The 25,130-nt window shown below is 41.2% G+C and overlaps 1 protein-coding gene across 27 annotated transcripts in view; it reads left to right on the forward strand.

The window, feature by feature from the left end:
* The first annotated feature begins 1,913 nt into the window (after nucleotides 1-1,913).
* Nucleotides 1,914-25,130, forward strand: part of MPPE1 (metallophosphoesterase 1) — a 31,789-nt gene continuing 8,572 nt past the window's right edge. For 3 of the 27 annotated variants that reach the window (XM_070220696.1, XM_070220698.1, XM_023648223.2), the window contains exons 1-3: nucleotides 2,059-2,197; nucleotides 3,307-3,388; nucleotides 22,039-22,432. In XM_070220696.1, coding sequence (XP_070076797.1) covers nucleotides 22,152-22,432 — 281 coding nt within the window. In that variant the 5' untranslated portion in view covers nucleotides 2,059-2,197; nucleotides 3,307-3,388; nucleotides 22,039-22,151. Of the gene's footprint in view, nucleotides 2,665-3,306; nucleotides 3,389-11,127; nucleotides 11,272-17,874; nucleotides 18,064-18,740; nucleotides 18,814-22,038; nucleotides 22,433-25,130 lie in introns of those variants that run through there. The other 24 variants (XM_023648226.2, XM_070220688.1, XM_023648225.2 and 21 more) reach the window with 21 other exon arrangements.

The following is a 25,130-nucleotide window of genomic DNA, read 5'->3' on the forward strand; positions in this document are numbered from 1 at the left end:
AAACCTAAGGTGTTTGGAGAGGAAACCAATTACTTAAAGGTGCTCCATAGCATTAAAATTAGTTAACGGCATTAAAAATCAACTAATACAATTAGTTCAAAATACAGACTTTCTTTAATAGAGCTTATGTGTTTTAACAAATTTGACTAAATGTGGGTAACATTCATGTGATAGAAAATGCTTTATAGACTTTATTTTCAAATTAAAAATTATATTAAAAATATTGGGTACTATTTAAAACTAGCCTGCGTTTGCATATTTTGGGAGATTTTTGTCATCTTTTAAATTCTATTTTATAAATTTTACTCATTTTTAAATCTTTCTTGAAATATATTTTAATAGGAAAATTACTGTAATAAATGTTAGCATTCTTGAAGCCATGTCAATATGAAGATTTTGATAGAAATCAGCCAATTCTCAAGTTGGGAATAGGTTGCACCATGCTCTTTTATATCTGTGATTTTGAGAATCAATGTTATTTTATTAACTATACTCTTAATAGTGCTTTCAAAAAGGGAATTATCACATATTATTTTGCTAGTTAAAATGCATTGAATAATTGTTAGGTCAGATTCTGTCACGATTCAGGTGTAAATTAAGTATTTAAAAATGTGTCTCTGGGGCCAGCGGCTGGCGCAGCGGGTAAGTTTACGCGTCCGCTTCAGCAGCCCGGGGTTCGCCAGTTTGGATCCGGGTGCAGACTTACCAACCGCTTGGCCCACCATGCTGTGGTAGGTGTCCCACATATAAAGTAGAGGAAGATGGGCACGGATGTTAGCTCAAGGCCAGTCTTCCTCAGCAAAAAGCGGAGGATTGGCAACAGATGTTAGCTCACAGCTAGTCTTCCTCAAAAAAAAAAAAAAAAAAAGAAAGAAAAGAAAAAATGTGTTTCTTAGGTCTATGTTTTATACACTTAACAAACATTACAAAATAATTTAAACTTACACAAAAGTAGAGAGAAATATAATGAAGCTTGCATTGGTTTTCTATTGCTGCTATAACAAATTACCATCAATTTAGTGACAACGCAAATTTATCATCTTCCTGTTCTGTAGGGCAGCAGTGCAAGTCGGCCTCACTGGGGCCGCTTTCTCACTGAATTTATCAAGGTGGCTCTGGAGAGAAGCCATTTCCCTACCTTTTCCAGATTACGATAGTCTTAGTAATAATATTTACCAGTCACCGCTTACTTACCATATACCAGGCATTCTGCTGGTTGCTTTCTGCATGACTTCTCATATTACATCTCAGTACATTAACTATACTCACAGATTGGCAAAAAACAGACCAGAATTGGTCGGGTGGAAGCCTCTGTGTGAGTTATTGCTCTGAGCCTCAGTTTACTCTTATAACACGGGCTAATGATTCCCGCTCTTAATGTAGGCTTATCTTTAGGATTATTTGAAGTGATGGATGTGAAAGCACTTTGTGAAGTAGAACATGCTATGCTGTACTAACACTAGTAATGCTAGTTAAAAGAAAAGAAAACGCGTAATCGATAGTCACACTGACCGTCTCATTTATTCATCACACATTTCTTGAAGGCACTCTGCCAGGCCCTGCAGAAGACAAGACGAAGCAGGCACAGCGGGTCCCGCAGGCGCGCGGTCTAGAGGGGACAGGCAGAGGGGAGCAGCCGCCCCGGCGCCGTCCGAGAAGGCAACCCCAAGGCGGGGCATCCCCGAGGCGGGGCAACCCGGTCACCTGGGCGGCCAGCTCCGCGCGGCCCTGCTCAGCCCCGCCGGCCTACGCCCTCGGTTCCGGCCGGGGCCCGGGCCGTGCGCCCCAGCTCGGCGTCGGCCTCTGCAGCGCGGCGCGGGCCCGGGGGCGGCTCGGCTGGGGCGCCGGGGGCAGCCCGCCTCTCCGGGGCCGATCGCGGCCGTGCGGGGAAGAAGCCGCCGCTCCGCGCCAGCACGGCGGGGGCCCTGCCAACCAGCGGGGCGCGGGCGCCGGGGGCCTGAGCGCGCGGGGCCCGAGCCCGCCGTTAGCTGGCGGCGGCCGCCTTCCCTAACGGGCCCTTCCATGCCCCAACGACTTCCCTTCCGTGCGCTCCCCTCGCCTTTCTCGGATGTTGTTCTCGTCTCCCGCCCTCCACCGTTTGCAACGACTTCCCGGGGGTTCCAATGAGCGACAGTGCTAGACTCAAGCAGAGAGGATGGCGCACAGGCCCGAGTCGTTGAAGCCGATGCAGCCGAGTGTACGTGTTTGCCTTTCCTCGGACGTATTGCTTGGAGCTGCCCGGCGAGCCCCCTGTGGCTATCTTCCTGGCCGCAGGCCGCGTTCCAGAACGCCGGCGCCGGGCAGGGCCGGGGCGGGCCTCTCCGGGGCGACTCCGGCTGTCCCCGCCCGACGGAGGCCTTCAGGGCGGGGTTGCAGGAGCCACTGTGACTCGCCGGGCCGCCGCTGCGGAAACAGGAAGCTGCGAGGATGCCGGGCCCGGGCGCGGAGGGCAGGTGAAGCGACGGCGGCCCCGCTCGCCCCGGGTTGCTGTGCTTTCCATCCGCCTTGCGCGGTGCTGAGCGCCTGGGGCAGGCGGGATTTCACGTGGATCCTTGTGGCCGTGTTATAGGATTTATGCTTCTGTGTTAATTGTTATTTCTTGTCGCTGAAAACTGGAACCTCCTTGCCATTTTAGGATTGCAGGTTAACCTATTGAAAAAAACGGTATTCTGGAAATTATTTATTTGCTAGAAAATCACCATTACTTCAGGCCCACATATTAAATCGTAGGGGCCTCTCATTTCCTAGTTTCCTGATGTAGACTGCAAAAAGAAACCGTCTTATTTTAAAATTCCATTTAAGATGAAAAATTTAACATGCAAATGGCCATTGACGGTAATATATTTAAGATAATAAACAAGTAAGGGGAAAAAACCTCCAGGTCACTGCATATTAAACTTTTTTTAGTGCTGTTTTTTGGGGGAAGGAATTTAGATATTTAATAATAGTTTTGAAGTTAAACATCAGTCAATGGATAAAATGTTTTGCTCCCAATTGTGGATTGCAGCTACTGTTCTTATGTGTTGGGCAAGATAGAACAATGCTGGATACATGTTTTATATATAAATATTTTATGAGATAATTTAAAAGACTTATTCTTGAACAATAACATAGTATCAGTCCTTTCCTTCGGCTGTGTGGTTCTCAGCTTCTTTTTCTACCTTCAGCTTTGGTTAGGTTCCTTCTCTGTGTGCCACCCGGCAGCAGCCACTGTGCGCTCTAGGAAGTGATGTGTTTCCACTGTAGTTAACAGTTAACTGGTGAAGGATTATTCAACAACAAAACACATTTTCTGTTTCATTTCAGGTAAAGCCGCTCTGATTTTGGGGAGCACAAGCCGCGTTCGAGGCTTCTCGGCCAGCTGTCTACCAGTCGCGTTCTCTGAAAGGTGAGGAGGTGACTCACGGGTGTCCCCCTAAACCCAGGCTCCCAAGACTCCTTCTTTTCTTTAAATATAAAAGTAGTGGGTTTAGATCTAAACGGAGGCCCTTGTTACAGGATATCGTTAGCTTGTAGGGTCCTGTGTGTGCGTGTGTTTGTTCCTTTTTTAAAAAATTGTGCTAAACCTGTGTAACATAAAATTTACCATTTTAACCATTTTTAAATGTACAGTTCAGTGGCTTTAAATACATTCACAATGTTCTGCAACCATCACCATTGTCTATTTCCAGAACTTTTTCCTATTCCCAAACTGAAACTCGATATCCATTAAATAATAAGTCCCCAGCCCCCGGCATCCACCCTTCTACTTTCTCTCTCTATGAATTTGACTACAGGTCCCTTATATAGGTGGAATCTCATGGTATTTGTCGTTCTGTGTCTGGCATAATATCCTCAGGGTTCATCCATGCTGTATCGTGTATCAGAATTTCATTGCTTTAAATTAAAAAAAAATTTAATTGTGGTAAAATACACATAAAATTGACCATCTCGCCAATTTTTAAAAATTTTTATTTTTATTGTGGTCATAATAGCTTATAACATTGTGAAATTTCAGTTGTACATTAATATTTGTCATGCACCATATAAGTGTGCCCCTTCACCCCTTGTGCCCACCCTCCACCCTGCTTCCCCCTGGTAATGACTAAATTATTCTCCTTGTTCATAAGTTTGTTTATATTCCACATATGAGTGAAATCATATGGTGTTTGTCTTTCTCTCTCTGGCTCATTTCATTTAATGTAATACCCTCAAGGTCCATCCATGTGGTTGCAAAGGAGAATTTCGTCATTTTTTATGGCTGAGTAGTATTCCATTGTATATATACACCACATCTTCTTTATCCAGTCATCAGTCGATGGGCACTTGGGTTGTTTCCACATCTTGGCTATTGTGAATAATGCTGCAGTGAACACAGGGGTGCATAAGGCTCTTTGTATTGTTGATTTCAAGTTCTTTGGATAAATACTCAGTAGTGAGATGGCTGGCTCATATGGTAATTCTATTTTTAATTTTTTGAGAAGTCTCCATACTGTTTTCCAAAGTGTCTGCACCAGTTTGCATTCCTACCAGCAGGGGATGAGGGTTCCCTTTTTTCTGCAACCTCTCCAACATTTGTTGTTTTTTGTCTTGGTGATTATAGCCATTCTAACAGGCCTAAGATGATATCTAAGAGTAGTTTTGATTTGCATTTCCCTGATGATTAGTGATGTTGAGCATCTTTTCATGGGCCTATTGGCCATGTATACATCTTCTTTGGAAAAATGTCTGTTCATATCCTCTGCCCGCTTTTTGATTGAGTTGTTTGTTTTTTTTGTAGTTCATTTGTGTGAGTTCTTTATATATTATGGAGACTAACCCCTTATTTGCTATATGATTTGCAAATATTTTCTCCCATTTGGTGGGTTGTTTTTTCATTTTGATCTTGGTTTCCTTTGCCTTCCAGAAGTTGTTTAGTTTGACAAAGTCCCACTTGTTTATTTTGTCTTTTGTTTCCTTTGTCTGAGTAGACATGGTATTTGAAAAGATCCTTTTAAGTCTGATGTCAAAGAGTGTACTGCTTATGTTTTCTTCCAGAAGTTTTATGGTTTCAGGTTTTACCTTCAAGTCTTTGGTCCATTTTGAATCTATTTTAGTGTATGGAGAAAGATAATGGTCTACTTTCATTCTTTTGCATGTGGCTGTCCAGTTTTCCCAGCACCATTTATTGAAGAGGCTTTTCCTTCTCCATTGTGTGTTCTTGGCTCCTTTATCAAAAATTAGCTGCCCATAGATGTGTGGTTTTATTTATGGGCTTTCACTTCTGTTCCATTGATCTGTGTGCCTGTTCTTGTATCAATACCATGATGTTGTGATAACTATAGCTTTGTAGTATATTTTGAAGTCAGGGAATGCAATGCCACCAGCTTTGTTCTTGTTTCTCAGGATTGCTTTGGCTATTGGGGGTCTTTTGTTGCCCCATATGAATTTTAAGATTCTTTGTTCTATTTCTGTGAAGAATGTCATTGGGATTCTGATTGAGATTGCACTGAATCTGTAGATTGCTTTAGGTAGTATGGACATTTTAACTATGTTTATTCTTCCAATCCTTGTGCATGGAATATCTTTCCAGTTCATATGTCGTTATAGATTTCTTTCAGTAATGTCTCATAGTTTTCCTTGTATAGGTCTTTCACCTCCTTGGTTAAATTTATTCCTAGATATTTTATTCTTTTTGTTGTAATTGTAAATAGGATTGTATTCTTCAGTTCTTGTTCTGTTAGTTTGTTATTAGAGTATAGAAATGCTACGATTTTTGTAAGTTGAATTTGTACCCTGCAACTTTGCTGTATTTGTTGATTATTTCTAATAGTTTTCCGATGGATTCTTTAGGGTTTTCTGTGTAAAAAATCATGTCATCTGCAAATAGTGAGAGTTTCACTTCTTCATTGCCTGTTTGGATTCCTTTTATTTCTTTTTCTTGCCTAATTGCTCTGGCCAAAACCTCTAGTACTATGTTGAATAAGAGTGACAAGAGTGAGCACCCTTGTCTTGTTCCTGTTCTCAGGGGGATGGCTTTCAGTCTTCCTCAGAGTATGATGTTGGCTGTGGGTTTGTCATATATGGCCTTACCATGCTGAGGTACTTTCCTTCTGTACCCATTTTATTTCGAGTTTTTATCATGAATGGATGTTGGATCTTGTCAAATGCTTTCTCTGCATCTATGGAGATCATCATGTGATTTTTGTTCCTTATTTTGTTAATGTGTATCACGTTGATTGATTTGCAGATGTTGAACCATCCCTGTGTCCCTGGTATGAATCCCACTTGATCATGGTGTATGATCTTGTTAATGTGTTGCTGTATTCGATTTGCCAATATATTGTTGAAGAATTTTGCATCTATGTTCATCAGAGTTATTGGCCTTTAATTTTCCTTCTTTGTGTTGTCCTTGTCTGGCTTTGGTATCAGGGTGATGTTGGCCTCATAGAATGTGTTAGGAATATTTTCATCTTCCTCAATTTTTTGAAATAGTTTGAGAAGAATAGGTAATAAATCTTTGAATGTTTGGTAGAATTCTCCAGAGAAGCCATCTGGTCCTGGACTTTATTTTGGGGGAATTTTTTGATTACTCTTTCAATCTATTTACTTGTGATTGGCCTATTCAGATTCTCTATTTCTTCTTGATTCGGTTTTTAGAGGTTGTAAGAGTCTAGAATTTACCCATTTCTTCTAGGTTGTCCAGTTTGTTGGCATGTAGTTTTTCATAATATTCTCTTATAATCTTTTGTATTTCCATGGTATCCATTGTAATTTCTCCTCTTTCATTTCTAATTTTATTTATTTGAGCCTTCTCTTTTTTTCTTAGTGAGTCTAGCTAAGGGTTTGTCAATTTTTTTTTTTCTCAAAGAACCAGTTCCTTGTTTCATTGATCCTTTCTACAGTCTTTTTTTGTTTCAATTTCATTTATTTCTTCTCTAATTTTTATTATTTCCCTCCTTCTGCTGACTTTGGACTTTGTTTGTTCTTCTTTTCTTATTCTGTTAGGTATAGTTTAAGATTGTTTATTTGAGGTTTTTCTTGTTTGTTAACATGGGCCAATATTGCTGTAAATTGCCCTCTTGGGACCACTTTTACTGCATCCCATATGAGTTGGTATGGTGTTTTCATTCTCATTTGTCTCCAGATATTTTTTGATCTCTCCCTTTATTTCTTTGACAACCCATTGGTTGTTCAGTAGCATGTTGTTTAGTCTGCACAGTTTTGTTCCTTTCCCAGCTTTTTTCTTGTAGTTGATTTCTAGTTTCATAGCATTATGGTCTGAAAAGACAGTAGATATGATTTCAAACTTCTTCAACTTATTGAGCTTTGCCTTGTTTCCCAATATATGGTCTGTCCTGGAGAACGTTCCATGTGTGCTTGAGAAGAATATGTATGCTGCTGGTTTTGGATGGAGTGCTCTCTCTATATCTATTAAGTTCATCTGGTCTGGTTTTTCATTTAATTCCACTATCTCCTTGTTGACTTTTTGTCTGGATGATCTATCCATTGTGTAAGTGGGATATTGAGGTTCCCTACTATTATTATGTTATTGGTAATATCTCCTTTTAGGTTTGTTAATAGTTGCTTTATGTACTTTGGTGCTCCTGTGTTGGGTGCATATATGTTTATAAGTGTCATGTCTTCTTGGTAGAGAGTCTCTTTTATCATTATATACTGCCTATGTCTCTCTGTACCTGTTTTATCTTGAAGTCTACTTTGTCTAATATAAATATGGCAATGCCTGCTTTCTTTTGTTGGCCATTAGCTTGGAGCATTGTCTTCCATCTCTTTCCTCTGAGCCCATGTTTATCTTTAGAGCTGAGATGTGTTTCCTGGAGGCAGCATGTTGCTGGATCTTGTTCTTTAGTCCATCCTGCCACTCTGTGTCTTTTGATTGGAGAATTCAATCCATTTACATTTAGAGTGATTATTGATATATGAGGGCTTAATACTGCCATCTTATCCCACATTTTCCTCTTCTTCTGCATTTCCTTTATTTCTCGTCCCGTGTTATTTCAGACTACTGACTTGATTAGATATTTTTCTATGTTGGTTTTCTTCATTTTCTCCTTGTTTATCGTATATGTCTCTGTTCTAATTATTTGTTTAGTGCTTACCATTAGGTTCATATAAAAAGTCTTGAAGATGAGACAGTCCATTTTCTGATTGCCTCTTATTTCCTTAGGCTATACTGATTCTATCCCTTTCCTCTTCCCTTTCTAAGGTATTTTTGTCATATCTTATTCCATCTTGTGTTGTGAGTTTGTGGTTAAAATGATGAGATAATTTTTATTTTGGTGTTTTCTTTTTCTTTATTCTTGATGTAAAAGTTAAGTGTTTACCAACCTGATTGATAGCTACCATTTTCTGATTATTACCTACCTATTCATCTCCTTGCTCAGGGCTTTGGAGCCACTTTCCTGTTTGGTTTTTTTTCTTTCAGGTATAATGGCCTTCTTGAGGATTTCTTGTAGAGGAGGGTCTTGTGGTGATGAACTCCCTTAGCTTTTGCTTATCTGGGAAAGTTTTTATTTCTCCGTCATATCTGAAGGAGATTTTCGCTGGATAGAGTATTCTTGGCTGAAAGTTTTTGTCTTTCAGGATTTTGAATACATCATTCCACTCTCCCCTAGCCTATAAGGTTTCTGTTGAGAAATCCACAGAAAGCCTGCTAGGGATTCCTTTGTAAGTTATTCTTTTCTTCCTTACTGCCCTTAATATTTTTTCTTTGTCATTGTGTTTTACCAGCTACTACTATATGTATATATAGTTTTGCAGGAAGTCTTTTTGCATTAACATAGTTGGGAGTTCTGGTAGCCTCTTTCACGTGGATTTCCATCTCCCTTCTCCAGGTTTGGGAAATTCTCTGCCATTATTTCTTTGAACAAGCTTTCTGCTCCATTCTCCTTCTCGTCCCCCTCTGGAATATCTATGATCCTTATGTTGCTTTTCCTTAATTGAGTCAGATATTTCTCCGAGAGCTTCTTCATTTCTTTTTAGTCTTAGTTCTCTCTTCTCCTTCCTCTGAAGCATTTCTATAGTATTATCTTCTAAAGTGCTAATTCGGTCCTCTGTATTGTCAGTTCTGTTGTTTAGGGAGTACATGTTTTTCTTTATCTCATCCATTGTGTTTTTCATCTCCAACAATTCTGATTGGTTCTTCTTTATAGTTTCAATCTCTTTTGTGAAGAAGCTCCTGAATTCGTTAATTTGTCTTTCTGTGTTTTCTTGTAACTAGTTGAGTTTTTTTATGATACCTGTTTTGAATTCTTTGTCATTTAGATTATGGATTTCTGTGTCTTCAGGGTTGGTTTCTGGGTACTTGTCATTTTCCTTCTGGTCTGAACATTTAATATACTTTGTCATTCTGCTTGATGATGTGGATTTTTGCCTCCACATGGTGTTATTATCTGGTTGCTCCTGCCAAGTGCCTCCACTGCTTGGGGATCAGGCACTGTGTACTCTGGACCCAGCACGATCAGGGCCTCCCCAGCTCCAGCCACTGACTGCTTCCTCACTGTGTGATGCTCTGTCTGATGGCAGATCTGGAGCACTGGGCAGGGGTAGGGGTGCTTTCTTGCACCTGAGCTTCCCCAAACCTCCACTTCTCTTTCTGTGTGATCACAGGATTGGAGTGCCAGGTGAGGGAAGGGGTGCTTTCTTACACCTGCTTGCCTCCCCCAACCGCTGCCTCTCTCTCTGCATGGTGCTCTGGGCACTCACAGGGCTCCACCAGCCACTGCTTCTCTCTCTGCATCGTGCTGTAGGTGATCATGGGCCTGGGCCACCAGGCTAGGGCAGGGCACCTCTCCTTAGCTGCACACCTCCCCCAGCCAGCCCTTGTCTCTCTGCACCATGCTCCAGCAGTCATGGGACTGGAGCGCCAGGTGAGGTCAGGGCCCCTCTCCCCAGCTGCACACCTCCCCCAGCTGTGGCCCCTCTCCCTCCGAGGAGCTCCTGCCGGTCAGCTTCCATTTCCTCCAGGGGATCCAGCCCCGTCACCACCTTCAGACATATGGCTGCGTGGGTCTCACAAACGTCTTTTGTGTTGTATATGTGTCCTCTGTTGGTGTATGAATGTCCTTTTGGTTGTGTTTTAGAGGAGAGAGTCCAAGGGAAGAGCTCACTCTGTCACCTCCTTGCCAATTTTTGAATAGACTATTTTTTAAGAGCAGTTTTAACAGAACGTACAGAGAGTTCTCATATAATCCCCATCCCCATGTAGCATGACCTCCCCTGTTATCAACATCCTTCAGCAGAGTGATATATTTGTTACAATTGATGAGTCTACAGTGACACATCGTGATCACCCAAAGTCCTTGGTTTACATGAAGTCCACTGTTGATGCTGTACATTCTGTGGGTTTTAACAACGTATAATGACATGTATCCACCATTTCAATATCATTCAGAGTATTTTCACTGCCATAAATATCCCCTGTGCTCCATCTGTTTGTTCCTACCTTCCTCCCCAGCAACCCCTGGCAACCTCTGCTCTTTTTTTACCGTCTGCATAGTTTTACCTTTTCCAGAATGTCATATAGAAGGAATCTTATTATGTAGCCTTCTCAGATTGGCTTCTTTCACTTAGTATTATGCATTTAAGATTCTTCCATGTCTTTTCATGGCTTGATAGCTCATTTCTTTTTAGCACTGAATTATATTCCACTGTCAGGATGTGCCACAGTTTATTCATCCTTTCACCTACTGAAGTACACCTTGATTGCTTCCAAGTTTGGGCAATTATGAGTAAAGCTTCTATAAACATCTGTGGGCAGGTTTTTGTGTAGACATATGTTTTAAATTCATTTGGGTAAATACCAAGCAGCACAATTGCTGGATCATAGGGTAAAAGTATGTTTCAATTGTAAGAAGCTGTCAAACTGTCTTCCAAAGTACCTATACCATTTTGCCTTCCCACCAGCAATGAATGAGAGTTCCTGTTGTTCCACATTTTTGCAAACATTTGATGTTGTCAGTGTTCTGGATTTTGGCCATTCTAATAGGTGTGTAGTGGTATCTCATTGTTTTAATTTGCATTTCCCCGGTGTCATATGATGTGGAGCATCTTTTCATATGCTTATTTGCCAATATACTTCTTTTTTGTGTTTGTGAGGAAGACTGTTGCTGAGCTAACATCTGTGCCAATCCTCCTCTATTTCATTAGGACGCCACCACAGCATGGCTTGACAAGTGATGCTAGGTCCACACCCAGGATCTGAACCTGCAAACCCTGGGCTGCTGAAGCGGAGTGCACAAACTTAACCACTACACCACCAGGCCAGCCCTGCCAATATACTTCTTTAGCAAGGTCTCTATTAAGATATTTGGCACATTTTTAATTCCTAATTTTTTCCCATAGCTATATTGAGGTATAATTGACAAATAAAAGTATATATTTTTAGAGTGTACAACATGATGATTTGATATAAGGGTACATTATGAAATGATTCTCATAATCAAGTTGATACATCCATCGCCTCACATAGTTATCTTTATTTATTTATTTTTTTGTGATGAGAATGCTTACATTTACTCTCTAACTTTTGCCCATTTTTGAATGGGATTGTATGTTTTCTTACTGCATTTTAAGAGTTCTTTGTATAAGTTGGATAACAGCTGCTTATTAGATGTGTCTTTTGCAAATATTTTCTCCCAGTCTGGGGCTTGTCTTCTCATTCTCTGGAGCCATCTTACTATTTTTATTTACTTATTTATTTATTTTATTTTTATTGAGTTAATGATGGGTTACAATCTTGTGAAATTTCAGTTGTACATTATTGTTTGTCAGTCGTGTTGTAGGTTCACTCCTTCACCTTTGTGCCCACCCCCACCCCACCTTTCCCCCAGTAGCCACTAATCTGTTCTCTTTGTCTGCATTTTTAAATTCCTCATATGAGTGGAGTCATACAGAGATTGTCCTTCTCTATCTGGCTTATTTCACTAACATAATTCCCTCAAGATTAATCCATGTTGTTGCAAATGGGATGATTTTGTTCTTTTTTACGGCTGAGTAGTATTCCATTGTATATATATATACCACATCTTCTTTATCCAATCATCTGTTGATGAGCGCTTAGGTTGCTTCCATGTCTTGGCTATTGTAAATAATGCTGCAGTGAACATAGGGGTGCATGGGACTTTTGGAATTCCTGATTTCAAGCTCTTTGGATAGATACCCAGTAGTGGGATAGCTGGATTGTATGGTAGTTCTATTTTTAATTTTTTGAGGATCTCCATACTGTTTTCCATAGTGGCTCCACCAGTTTGCAATCCCACCAACAGTGAGGGTTCCTTTTTCTCCACAACTTCTTCAATATTTGTTACTATTTGTTTTGGTTATTTTTGTCATTTTAATGGGTGTAAGGTGATATCTTAGTGTAGTTTTGATTTGCATTTCCCTGATGATCAGCAATGATGAACATCTTTTCATGTGCCTATTGGCCATCCGTATATCTTCTTTGGAGAGATGTCTGTTCATGTCTCCCGTCCATTTTTGATTGGTTGTTTGATTTTTTTGTTGTTGAGTTGTGAGAGTTCTTTATATATTATGGATATTAAGCCTTTGTTGGATGTATGACTTGCAAATATTTTTTCCCAGTTAGTGGGTTGTTTTTTTGTTTCAATCCTGTTTTCTGTTGCCTTGAAGAAGCTCTTTAATCTGATGACGTCCAATTTGTTTATTCTTTCTATTGTTTCCCTTGTCTGAGAAGACATGGTGTCCAAAAAGATACTTTTGATGCTGATGTCAAAGAGTGTACTGCCTACATTTTCTTCTAGAAGCCTTATGGTTTCAGGTCTTACCTGTAGGTCTTTGATCCATTTTGAGTTTATTTTGGTGAATGGTGAAAAAGAATGGCCAATTTTCATTCTTTTACATGTGGCTTTCCAGTTTTCCCAGCACCATTTCTTGAAAAGACTTTCTTTTCTCCATTGTATGCCCTCATCTCCTTTCTTTGAAGATTAGGTGTCCATAGATGTGTGGTTTTATTTCTGGGCTTTCAATTCTGTTCCATTGATCTGTGCACGTGTTTTTGTACCAGTACCGTGCTGTTTTGATTACTGTAGCTTTGTAGTATGTTTTGAAGTCAGGGATTGTAATGCCTCCAGCTTTGTTCTTTTTTCTCAGGATTGCTCTAGCAATTCGGGGTCTTTTGTTACCCCATATGAATTTTAGGATTCTTTGTTCTATTTCTGTAAAGAATGTCATTGGGATTCTGATTGGGATGGCATTGAATGTGTAGATTGCTTTAGGTAGAATGGACATTTTAACTATCTTTATTCTTCCAATCAATGTACAGGGAATGTCTTTCCATCTCTTTATGTCGTCATCCATTTCTTTCAGAAAAGCCTTGTAGTTTTCATCCTATAGGTCTTTCACTTCCTTAGTTAAATTCACCCCAAGGTATTTTATTCTTTTTGTTGCGATTGTGAATGGTATCATGCTCTTGAGCTCTTTTTCTGTTAGTTCATTATTAGAGTATAGAAATGCTACTGATTTATGTACATTGATCTTATACCCTGCAACTTTGCCGTAGTCGTTGATTATTTCTAAAAGTTTTCCAATGGATTCTTTGGGGTTTTCTATATATAAGATCATGTCATCTGCAAACAGCAAGAGTTTCACTTCTTCGCTCCCTATTTGGATTCCTTTTATTCCTTTCTCTTGCCTAACTGCTCTGGCCATAACCTCCAGTACTAGGTTAAATAAGAGTGGTGATAGAGGGCATCCTTGGCTCATTCCTGTTTTCAGGGGGATGGTGCTCAGTTTTTGCCCATTGAGTATGATGTTGGCCGTGGGTTTGTCATATATGGCCTTTGTTATGTTGAGGTGGTTCCCTTCCATCCCCATTTTGTTCAGATTTTTTTGTCATAAATGGCTGTTGGATCTTGTCAAATGCTTTCTCTGCATCTATTGAGATGATCATGTGGTTTTTATTCCTCAGTTTGTTGATGTGATGTATCATGTTGATTGATTTGCAAATGTTGAACCATCCCTGTGTCCCTGGTATGAATCCCATTTGATCATGATGTATGATCCTTTTGATGAATTGCTGAATTCGGGTTGCCAAAATTTTGTTGAGAATTTTTGCATCTATGTTGATCAGAGATATTGGCCTGTAGTTCTCCTTTCTCGTGCTGTCCTTGTCAAGCTTTGGTATCAGCGTGATGTTGGCCTCATAGAATGTGTTAGGAAGTGTTCCATCCTCCCTAAGTTTTGGAATAGCTTGAAAAGGATAGGTATTAAATCCTCTCTGAAAGTTTGGTAGAATTCCCCAGGGAAGCCATCTGGTCCTGGGGTTTTATTCTTTGGGATGCTTTTGATTGCTATTTCAATCTCTTTCCTTTTGATTGGTCTGTTCAAATTGTCTGCTTCTTCTTCACTAAGCTTTGGGAGATTGTAGGAATCCAAGAATTAATCCATTTCCTCTAGGTTATCCACTCTGTTGGCATATAGTTTTGTGTTGTATTCTCTTATAATCCGTTGTATTTCTGCAGAGTCTTTTGTTATTTCTCCTCTTTCATTTCTGATTTTGTTTATTTGAGCTTTCTCTCTTTTTTTCTTTGTAAGTCTGGCTAGGGGTTTGTCAACTTTATTTATCTTCTCAAAGAACCAGTTTTTTGTTTCATTGATCCTTTCTACTGCCTTTTTTGTTTCAATAGCATTTATTTCTGCTCTGATTTTTATTATTTCTCTCCTTCTGCTGACTTTGGGCTTTGTTTGTTCTTCTTTCTCTAATTCAATTAGATGTAGTTTAAGATCGCTGATTTGGGATTTTTCTTGTTTGTTAAGATTTGCCTGTGTTGCGATGAATTTTCCTCTTAATACAGCTTTTGCTGTATCCCATGTGAGTTGATATGGCATGTATCATTTTCATTTGTCTCCAGGTATTTTTTGATTTCTTCTTTAATTTCTTCAATGATCCATTGCTTGTTCAATAGCATATTGTATAGTCTCTGCATGTTTGCGCCTTTCTCAACTTTTTTCTTGTAATTAATTTCTAGCTTTATAGCATTATGGTTGGAGAAGATGCTTGTTATTATTTCAATTTTTCTTAAATTTGTAGAGGCTTGCCTTGTTTCCCAACATATGGTCTGTCCTTGAGAATGTTTCATGCACACTTGAGAAGAATGTGTATTCTGCTGGTTTTGGGTGAAGTGTTCTATATATGTCTATTAAGTCCAACTGTTTTAGATTTTCATTTAGGTCCACTGTTTCCTTGTTGATTTTCTTTCTGGATGATCTGTCCATTGATGTGAGTGGGGCGTTGAGGTCCCCTACTATTATTGTGTTACTTTTGTTATCTTCTTTTAGGTTTGTTAATAGTTGCTTTATGAACTATGGTGCTCCTCTGTTGGGTGCATAGATATTTATAAGCGTTATTTTTTCTTGATGAAGTGTCCCTTTGATCATTATGTATTGGCCCTCTATGTCTCTCTTTACCTGCCTTACCTTGAAATCTGTTTTGTCTGATATAAGTATTGTGACACCTGCTGTCTTTTGTTTGCTGTTAGCTTGGAGTGTTGTCTTCGACCCCTTCACTTGAGCCTGTGTTTGTCCTTGGAGCTGAGGTGTGTTTCCTGGAGGCAACAAATTGTTGGATCTTGTTTTGTAATCCATTTTGCCAATATGTGTCTTTATTTGGGAGAGTTCAATCCTTTTACATTGAGGGTGAGTATTGATGTATGAGGGCTTAATGCTGTCATTCTGTCGCTCATTTTCTGGTTTCCCTGCGTTTCCTTTGTTTCTCATCCTGTGTGTTTTAGCCTACCCAATGACTTCTGCAATTTCTTTGGCTGGGATTTATAGCTTTTTCCTTATTTATGTTTTGTGTCTCTGTTGTGTGTTTTAGTTTAGTAGCTACCCTGCAGTTGGTATTCAGAATCTCGTGTATAATATAGTCTGGTTTCTGGTGGTCTCTTTCTTCCTTTGCCTAAACTGATTCAGTCCCTTTCATCTTCTCCTCCTAAAGTATTATTTTCGTCTCTTATTCCAACTTGTGTTGTGAGTTTGTGGTTCGAGTGATAAGATTGTCTTTACTTTGGTGATTTTCCTTCCTTTTATCCTAGTGCTATAGTTCAATACTTGCTATCCTGTTCTGGTTCTATCTACTTGTCTCCCTACTCTGTATTTTGTGACCCCTTTCTCCCTTCTTTTCTTTTTCTGGTATGAGGGCCGTCTTGACGATTTCTTGTAGGTGTGGTCTTGTGACTATGAAGTCCCTTAGCTTTTGTTTGTCTGGAAAAGATTTAATTTCTCCCTCATATCTGAAGGATATTTTTGCTGGATAGAGTATTCTTGGCTGAAGATTTTTATCCTTTAAAGTTTTGAATATGACTTTCCAATCTCTCCTAGCGTGTGAGGTTTCTGTAGAGAAATCCGCTGAAAGTCTGATAGGGGTTCCTTTGTAGGTTATTTTCTTCTGTCTTGCTGCCCTGAGTATTTTTTCTTTGTCATTCATTTTTGCCATTTTTACTACTATATGCCTTGGAGTAGGTCTTTTTACATTTACAAATGTAGGAGATCTGAAAGCTACCTCCACACATATTTCTCTCTCAATATCTAGATTTGGGAAGTTCTCTGCTATTATGTCATTGACCACACTTTCTGCTCCATTTTCCTTTTCTACGCCCTCAACTTAAAGAATCCGATGATTCTTAAGTTGCATTTTCTCATTGAGTCAGCTATTTCTCAGAGATTTTCTTCAGTTTTTTAAATTCTTAGTTCTCTTTCTTCCTCTGTCTGGAGCCATTCCACCTGTCTATCTTCGATCATGCTAATTTCCTCTTCTATGGTGTCTACATGGGCATTCAGGGAGTCCGTATTCTGTTTTATCTGATCCATTGTATTTTTCATCTGTAGTATTTCTGATTGGTTCTTCTTTATAGTTTCAATCTCTTTTGTGAAGTAACTCCAGCACTTGTTGACTTGTTTCTCTATATTTCCCTTTACCTCATTGAGTTTTTTGATGATAGCTATTCTAAAGTCATTTTTACTTAGTTTACCTATTTCCAAGTCCTCAGTACATACTTCTGTGCTTTTATTGTTTTCCTTTTGGTCTGGAGCTTTTATAAATTGCTGGATGTTAGAGGAGTGATTTTTGCACATAATGCTATTATTCGGTTGCTGTTACAGCCTGTGCCACTAGGCAGGGGTGGAGAGCCACGTGTTCTGAGCCCTCTGCCTTCAGCCACAATGGCAGTGCACAGCATGGGTTAGGGGAGGAGGGGCCTTTTCTCTCCTGTGCAGACCTGGACTCCGATCAGTTCTCACTCCCTGGTTTCCTGGGTTGTGGCTTGTTGGGCTTCCCCCATGGGAAAGCTTTCCCTCATTAGAGGGTTTCTACCACACACTCTGTGGGAGTCCTGGACGATCCCCCTAATGTGCGGGCCCCTCTCTCGCTCCTTCCCTCACCCAAGGCAGGGATCCCCTTCTCTAGGGGAGGGAGCGAAGTTCTCTCTTACCCTGTTCCATCTCCTCCGAGGGCAGGTCCAGCTTCTCCACCCTCGTAGTTTGACCACTGTGGGTCTCTGATGATTTCTGTGTTATTAGGATTTTTTGGTTGGAATGCAGTTGCTCCTTTTGGTGGTAATTTGGAGTGGATAGAGTCCCCGGTGACCTCACTTCACCATGTCACTCAGGATTTACTTTTTTTAAAAAAGATTATTTCTGTCAATCTCCATGACATCAGTGGAGGTAGTACTGTGATCCCCAATATGAGGCTCAGAAAGGATAGGTGGCCTGCCCAAGGTCACAGAGCAGAGCTGCAGATTGGGTTCTTTTTATTTCAACCCTGCTGCTCTGCCTGGGTGGGTATTCATAACAGGATAAAATAGTGGAAGAGGAACAAGAACTGCTAATTACCCATAGAGCTCTTAGGTTTTCCCCTTTCCTGCCAAGAAGGGCAGGCTCAGTTTGTGCATGTCTGTCCCGGTGGTAGGACTGTCTCCATGGCTCCCAATTGCTTGTGGTTAGCAAGTTTCCTTCAGCTGTGTCCAAAAATGAGGAAGCACTTCTGTCCCTGAGGTTGGCTTCAGACTTAGTGCAAGAAGTGAGCACAAGGAGAAGGTCCCTTTATACCCCTCTGGAAGCAGCCGTCAGGTAGGAGTGACATCTCATTACCTAATGTTTGGTTTCAGATGGTGCCTGGCATGGTGGCCTTGCTGTGCCATTTCTAGGGAGAGAATGGATCCCTTCCTCCACCCCCATCAGCCCTAAAAATTACTCTGTTCATTTCAGAAGGTAAAAGGGATGTACTTTGGCCATAACGTTGAAGACAATATTGGAAATACCTAATTTGATGAGTAATACAAAGAGTTTTGAATAGAGGAAAAACGGTAGTTTTCCAAGATTTGAGCAAAAAGAAGTCAGTGTGAGGATTTGGTGTCAGAAGTTGTCAAATAGGGTTTTCACTCTGATGAGGAGTTCTGTTTTTTAAAAATGATCACATTATACCAGAGAGCTGATTCACATGGTCTTAGGGTTTTCTCAAGAAAATCTGTGACAGCACCAGTTAGCTTCCTTGCTCTCCCTCTATTTTTTTCCCTTCTTCCCCTCCTTTCCTCCTTCCCACATTCCCTCCTTCTCCTCCCTTCCTTCTTCCCTCCTTCCTTCTTTCTTAGCAACTCCTCTATCTGAATGGCTCTGTGGAGAATATTTTTTATTTCTTTGTAGAAAAAAGAACATAGACATTTGAGGGAAGGGCAGGGCTCCCTAACCTTTGGTTTGTTTGCTCCGCCCTCCTTATCTGAACTGACTAATTAGTCCTGTTTACACAGCAGTCAGCCTGGAGGTGAGGCCATCCTGAGTGGGCTCAGCAGAATCAAATGGACACAGGAATCAGGGAATCAGGTCAGAGAGAGCTCCTGTTGCCTGTGAGTGCATACCCATGGCTTGTCTCTCCATGTCATCCACCCTGCTCTCTTTTGGTCCAGAGAAGCTGGAGGACCATAGTTTTGTGTCCTGTCCAACCACTGAACCCTACCCTGGGCTGCGCTTACCAGGGCATGTCCACTTTCCTTGTTTCCAGGCCACTCCTCTCTTGCTTGTTCCAAGATCTTAGTCATCACTAATGAAACAAGGTTCTCTCTGATTCACAGAAGTGGGTGTAGAAAAGCAGTTATCAAGTTGTCATTCTGGTTTTCATCCTGGGAAACTTGGAACCTATAAGGAGCAAGGGTTTGCATACTAGAAGAACCCTACATCCAACCCTAGAAGATTGTGGTTCCATTGTTCTCAGCTAGTCCTCTGTGGTCTGAGGAAATATTAAGGTTTTAGGAGGTTTCAACTGCTTTTTTGGCCTTAGCTTTTAGGGTTTGGGAGATTCTAGGCCTCTTGAAAGAAAATGAGATAGTAAGATCAAATGGTTGCTTTTGATATATTAGATTGCGTCAAAACAAAGGAAATTAGATGGTTTTAAGGAATATATTCATTATCCCTTAGAGTGTCTCTCTTTTTTCTCTTTTATGAATATTAGCCAAGGAGAGAGTCCATACTCTTAGCCACACTGGTGAATGGTTACTAACAGCATTTGTACAATTATTCTAAAGTTTGATTGCAGACTGATGGATAGCAGCAAAAAAGCATTGTTATGTTTTCCTCATTTTCATCTGATTAAGTGCTAGCCTTATGGGGTAGAGTTATGCAGAGGGTGACTACACATCCTGAGTTGCCTAAAATAGTCCTGGTTTCCATCATTGCCTTGTTTTTATTATCATTAGAGCCACTTTTGACTCTCAAAGTTGTCCCTGGTTGGAATATAAAGTATATGGTGATTCTAGTTATGTGGCACATGTGGTTCAACCTTAGAGAAAACAGAGGTGGCAAGGAAGTTCTAAGTAAAGAGAATTTTGTATGGTATTCGATCACTGATGATCCATACCCAGTTGATAAAGATATTGTGGATTTTCTGAGTACAATTCCAGTAAGAGCAGTTGATCCCAGATTACATGTGAGGCTGCTTTTGACCTCTTTATCTGAAAGGACATACAGTCATCCCTCAGTATCTGTGGGGGATTGGCTCCAGGACCCCCTGCGGATATAAAAATCCATGGATGCTGAAATCCCTTATATAAAATGGTGTAGAATTTGCATTTAACCTATACACATCCTCTCGTATACTTTAAATAATCTCTATACTACTCATAATACCTATTACAATGTAAATGCCATGTAAATAGTTATACTGTATTGTTTAGAGAATAATGACAAGAAAAAAATGTCTATACATGTTCAGTACAGACACAACCATCGTGGGCTTTTCCATTCAGGATTGGTTGAATCCGGGGATGTGAAAACCGTAAATATGGAGGGCCAGCTGTATTTAAAATCTAGCACTGTTCTGTATACTGTTCCCTCTTTAATCAAGAACTTAAGATAAATAATGCCATTCCAGTGCAGACAGAGGAAGGATGAAGACTTGAGGCATAGTGCCATTTATTTCACTCCTATGCTGTCATTTCACCTTCTTCCTAAAAACCACAAATGGAAGTAAGTACTTAAGACTACAGCATAACAATTGCCAGCGCCACATTTGAATAGTCACGAAGAGGTTTCCTCATTTATCACTTTCTGAAGGTATTTCCACTTCTGGGGTTATGTTTTAGACTTTTGATAATGGCTCAAAATACATGTTCACTCCTATTTCTTTTTCTTTAGGTAAGGTTTTAGAAATTGTCTATATCTGAATGGTTGCTTATGACAGAACACCACTGTGAAGTAAGCTAGGGTCTTTATAGGGACTTGGATGTGCAGATGTGAATAGTTCTGGAAACTAAATTTCACAGGGATTATTTTAACTCCTATAGAAATGAGAGTGTTCTTGACTCCTTGCCTATCAACCATATGAAGTTTCCTAGATTCATCTTAGAAAGTCATCTCCTTAGAAAAGGATTTTCTTTCTTTATTGGCTCAATTAGGATGTGTGGCCAGGGTCTCTCACAGCCCCCACCCCCTGCAAGACTTCTGGAGCTTCTCCCCTGTCTGAGTTCGGTAGCCTCCAGGTCACCACCTATTTTAAGATTCTTGTCTTGAGCGTCAGTTGAGGAACCTTAAGCAGAATGCTACATCTTATGGCCTATCTCAGGCCATCCTTTTACCAACCTTTCTCTTCAGATGTGTCAAAAATAGATGCTTTCTTTATACGATGCAAAGTTCATCTTCGATTCAGATGAATCCACAAACATTTTAAAGGTTCCTATAGAGAAAGCCCTGCAGGTAAATGTCTTATAAAAGACGGCTGGCCAGAGTTTTAAGGCTAATTTGTGGGTGAAAACCCACTTTTGTGAAAACATATATAATCTGCCGGCAGTGGTCACAGATGGTGGCTCCGTCAGCCCCGGCCTCTGACCCGGAGTGGAATGCAGTGCTCAGATCTCTGAAGCCCATTGTCCGTGAATATTCACTTCTTTTGTGGAAAAGAGTATGGAAAAGTGATGAACTCACACCAAAGGCAACACATTACAGGGGGCTTATGACTTGTTGATGTTTAACATCCAGGAGGGGTGGTAGGGAATCCTTTGGGAGTCAAATTACACCAACATCCTATTTGTGGACTTTTCCTCTTATGTCTCCTACCTTAACATCCTTCTGATGGATATAGATTCCCATCTAATGATTTCCAAAGTGGTAATAAAGCTTTATCATCTTAGTAGGGACATAATTCTAATAGCGTTATTCTGGCATATAGAGACCTCCGAGGAAACCAATTGTTTTCCTTATCAGTAATCTGACATATTATCATTGTAAAAGTGCAGGACAATTTATTTGGGACTATAGATAGGATTCTTAACTCATGAGTTCTTAATAGAGGGAGCTGGTGATAGTGGCATTATTATTTTTTGGTGAGGAAGATTGGCCCTGAGCTAACATGCTTGCCAGTCTTCCTCTACTTTGTATGTGGGACGCTACTACAGCACGGCTTGATGAGTGGTGTGTAGGTCCAACGCCTGGGATCTGAACCCGCAAATCCTAGGCCGCCAAAGTAGGGTGCATGAACTTAACCACTATGCCACCGGGCTGGCCCCGACAGTGGCATTATTAAGGAACATAACCCAATCTTTTCCCTTCTCCCTGTAGGTACATGGCTAAGACCTGGACACCATCTGCACCTCACCCAGGATTCTACAGTTTTCTCGTGGTGAATTATTGATGGATTTGAGTTGGTTGCTGGCAACTTCTGGGCAGGAGAAATGGCTACAATCAGACTGTGGTTTGGAAGGCAGAATTTCTGTCTGTTAAAGAAGAGGAGTTTCTTGCTGTTGAAGCTCATAGCTGTTGTCTTTGCCGTGCTTCTATTTTGTGAATTTTTAATCTATTATGTAGTGATCTTTCGGTGTAATTGGCCTGAGGTGAAAACTCCAGCCTATGATGGCAAACAAGAGACTCTTGACCCTGTGCTGAAAGCCATGTTTTTGGCTGATACCCACTTGCTTGGGGAAGTAAGAGGCCACTGGCTAGACAAATTACGAAGGTAGGAGCCCAAATCAGGAATCTTTCTGAAATTCTGTAAGCAAAAAAGTATAACCCTCTCTCCATAGGTCAGGCTTAATGGCTTCATTAGTTGTTGAGTTAATGAGGAGTCATTAGTTATTTTCCTCTCAAAGAAGGACATATGGGGCATTTGACTTTCCCTTGAACTTACTGTTTACTGAGCATCTATTATATACAAGGACCTGGAATTCAGGAGGCAGGTTTGGGTTTGAGACTTGTGACTTTGGGCAAGTTACTAGGCCCCTCGGAGCCTCTCTCTGCTCCTTGTTTGTAACTGGGTTAATATGAGGATTTCACAGGCTGTGTGAAGAGAATGCTCACAGCAGTGCCCGGCACATGGGCGTGGTCAGCGGAGGTAGATTTCCCTTTCCCCTGGGCAGAGGAGGAAACAGAGCTGGGTTGGTGGCCCCCTCCCACAGTCACTGGTGTGTCATTTTGAGCCCACTTGGGTTTTGCCTGCTCTGGGTGCCAGGAGGAGCAGAGCAGACTTGTGGCTGTCTCCCGGGGAGAGGATCAGGTCTGGTCTCTCCAGCCTAGAGCTGCCCAGCATAGACTGTCTGTTTTCCCACCAGAAGACTTTTTAAAAAATTATTTTTAATTGTAGTAAAATACACATAACATAAAAGTTACCATCTCAAGCATTTAAAAGTATACAGCTCAGAGGGGCCAGCCCCGTGGCACAGCTGTTAAGCGTGCACACTCTGCTTCGGCAGCCCTGGGTTTGCTGGTTCAGATCCTGGGTGTGGACATGGCACCCCTTGGCAAGCCATGCTGTGGCAGATGTCCCACATATAAAGTAGAGGGAGATGGTCACAATGTGAGCTCAAGGCCAGTCTTCCTCAGCAAAAAGAGGAGGATTGGCAGCAGATGTTAGCTCAGGGCTAATCTTCCTCAAAAAAAAAAAAAAAAATGTACAGCTCAGTGGCGTTAAGTACAGTCACATTGTTGTGCAACCATCACCACCATCCATCTCCAGAACTTTTTCATCATCCCAAACGGAAACTCTGTCCCCATGAAACACTAACTCCCCAATCCCCCTCCCCACAGCTCCTGGCCGCCACCCTTCTACTTTCTGTCTCTATGAATTTGACTACTCTAGTTCCCTCATATAAGTGGAATCATTACTGTATTTGTCCTTTTGTGTCTTGCCTATTTTTTCTTTTTTTGAGGAAGATTAGCCCTGAGCTAACTGCTGCCAATCCTCCTCTTTTTGCTGAGGAAGACTGGCCCTGAGCTAACCTCCATGCCCATCTTCCTCTACTTTATATGTGGGACGCCTACCACAACATGGCGTGCCAAGCTGTGCCATGTCTGCACCCGGGATCCAAACCGGTGAACCCCTGGCTGCTGAAGTGAAATGTGCAAACTTAACCGCTGTGCCACCGGGCCGGCCCCAGTGTCTGGCCTAGTTCAATTGGCATAATGTCCTCCAGGTTCACCCATGTTGTGGTATGTGTTAGAATTTCCTTCCTTTTTAGTGCTGAATAATATTCCATTGTGTGTATAGACTGCATTTTGTTTATCCATTCACCAGTCGATGGGCATTTGGGTTGCTTCCACCTTTTGGCCATTGTGAATAATGTCCAAGAGGTGACTGATGGGGGCTTTCAACCACCGTCAGCAGAGCCCCCTTCTTGCCCCTGCTGACCAGGCACCCTGACCCCTGTTCCTCACCATGGCTTCACTTGTGCCTCTCTGAACAGGTCTGTATTCTTGTGAGTCAGAACCTCTTCAGAATGCTGTGGATATGGATGAACTTTATGTCAGGTGGGAGGGTGAAATTCGTAATGTCCCAGGGGTGGGTGAAAAGGGCAAGATGAAAGACGGGAAGATGGAGGGGCTGCTCTATGTTTTCACTCAGAGTTTTGAACCAGAAGATGTGTGAGCTAGAGAAGGGCCAGGGTGAGACTTGGGTTCTTTTGGCTTTGTTTGAGCCTTACAAACTGAGCTTTATTTATGACCAGTCCCAAGCGGTCCTCTCTGCCCTCTTGCTGCTGGTGTTTTCAGGTGTTGTCTTCTGCAGGGTGAATAACATTAAAAAAGAAAAACTGAGAAACGTGTTTTGAGAGGTATCCTGAGTGAAGATGTGTACATGCAGCGCTTTAGGTGGGGGCTGAAAAAGTCTCCTCTAACCAGAAATTACCTTCCCCTTCTTATATGCCCCAGGACGTAACGTTGCTCTTTCGTAGGGGAGAAGCAGCCAGGAGCATCCCTTAAAAAGGAGGAAGAATTGGGATCCTTAGGAAAATGACATAGGTCATAGTTGGTTAGAGAGAAGAGGAAGGGTTGAGAAAGCATTGATATTTTTGAACACCTACTGTGTGCTGGTGCTGTGCTGGGCACTTTACAAATACTGTCTCTTTGAATCCCATAACTATCTTGTGAAAGTAGCTTTTATTATCTCCATTTGTCAATGAAGAAACTAGGATTCGGAGAGACTAGGCCATATTCTCGAGGCCACACAACTGGTTAGAGAGTGGAGCTGGGGTGTTAAGCCATTGCCTCTCAGGTTCCAGATCCCAGGCTCTTTCCATTTGCTTGTCTTACCTACAGGATGACTACTTGTATGTCTGAAGCCTAAAGGATGTATAGTTTTGATATTGGCTAGTCTGTTTCTGTCACTGATTCCCCCCAACTCTGAAGGCAGGAAGGAAGTTGAGGTCCCTTCAAGAAGTGAA

The sequence above is a fragment of the Equus caballus genome, chromosome 8 (assembly GCF_041296265.1).
Source record: "Equus caballus isolate H_3958 breed thoroughbred chromosome 8, TB-T2T, whole genome shotgun sequence".
In the NCBI taxonomy this organism is placed as follows: domain Eukaryota; kingdom Metazoa; phylum Chordata; class Mammalia; order Perissodactyla; family Equidae; genus Equus; species Equus caballus.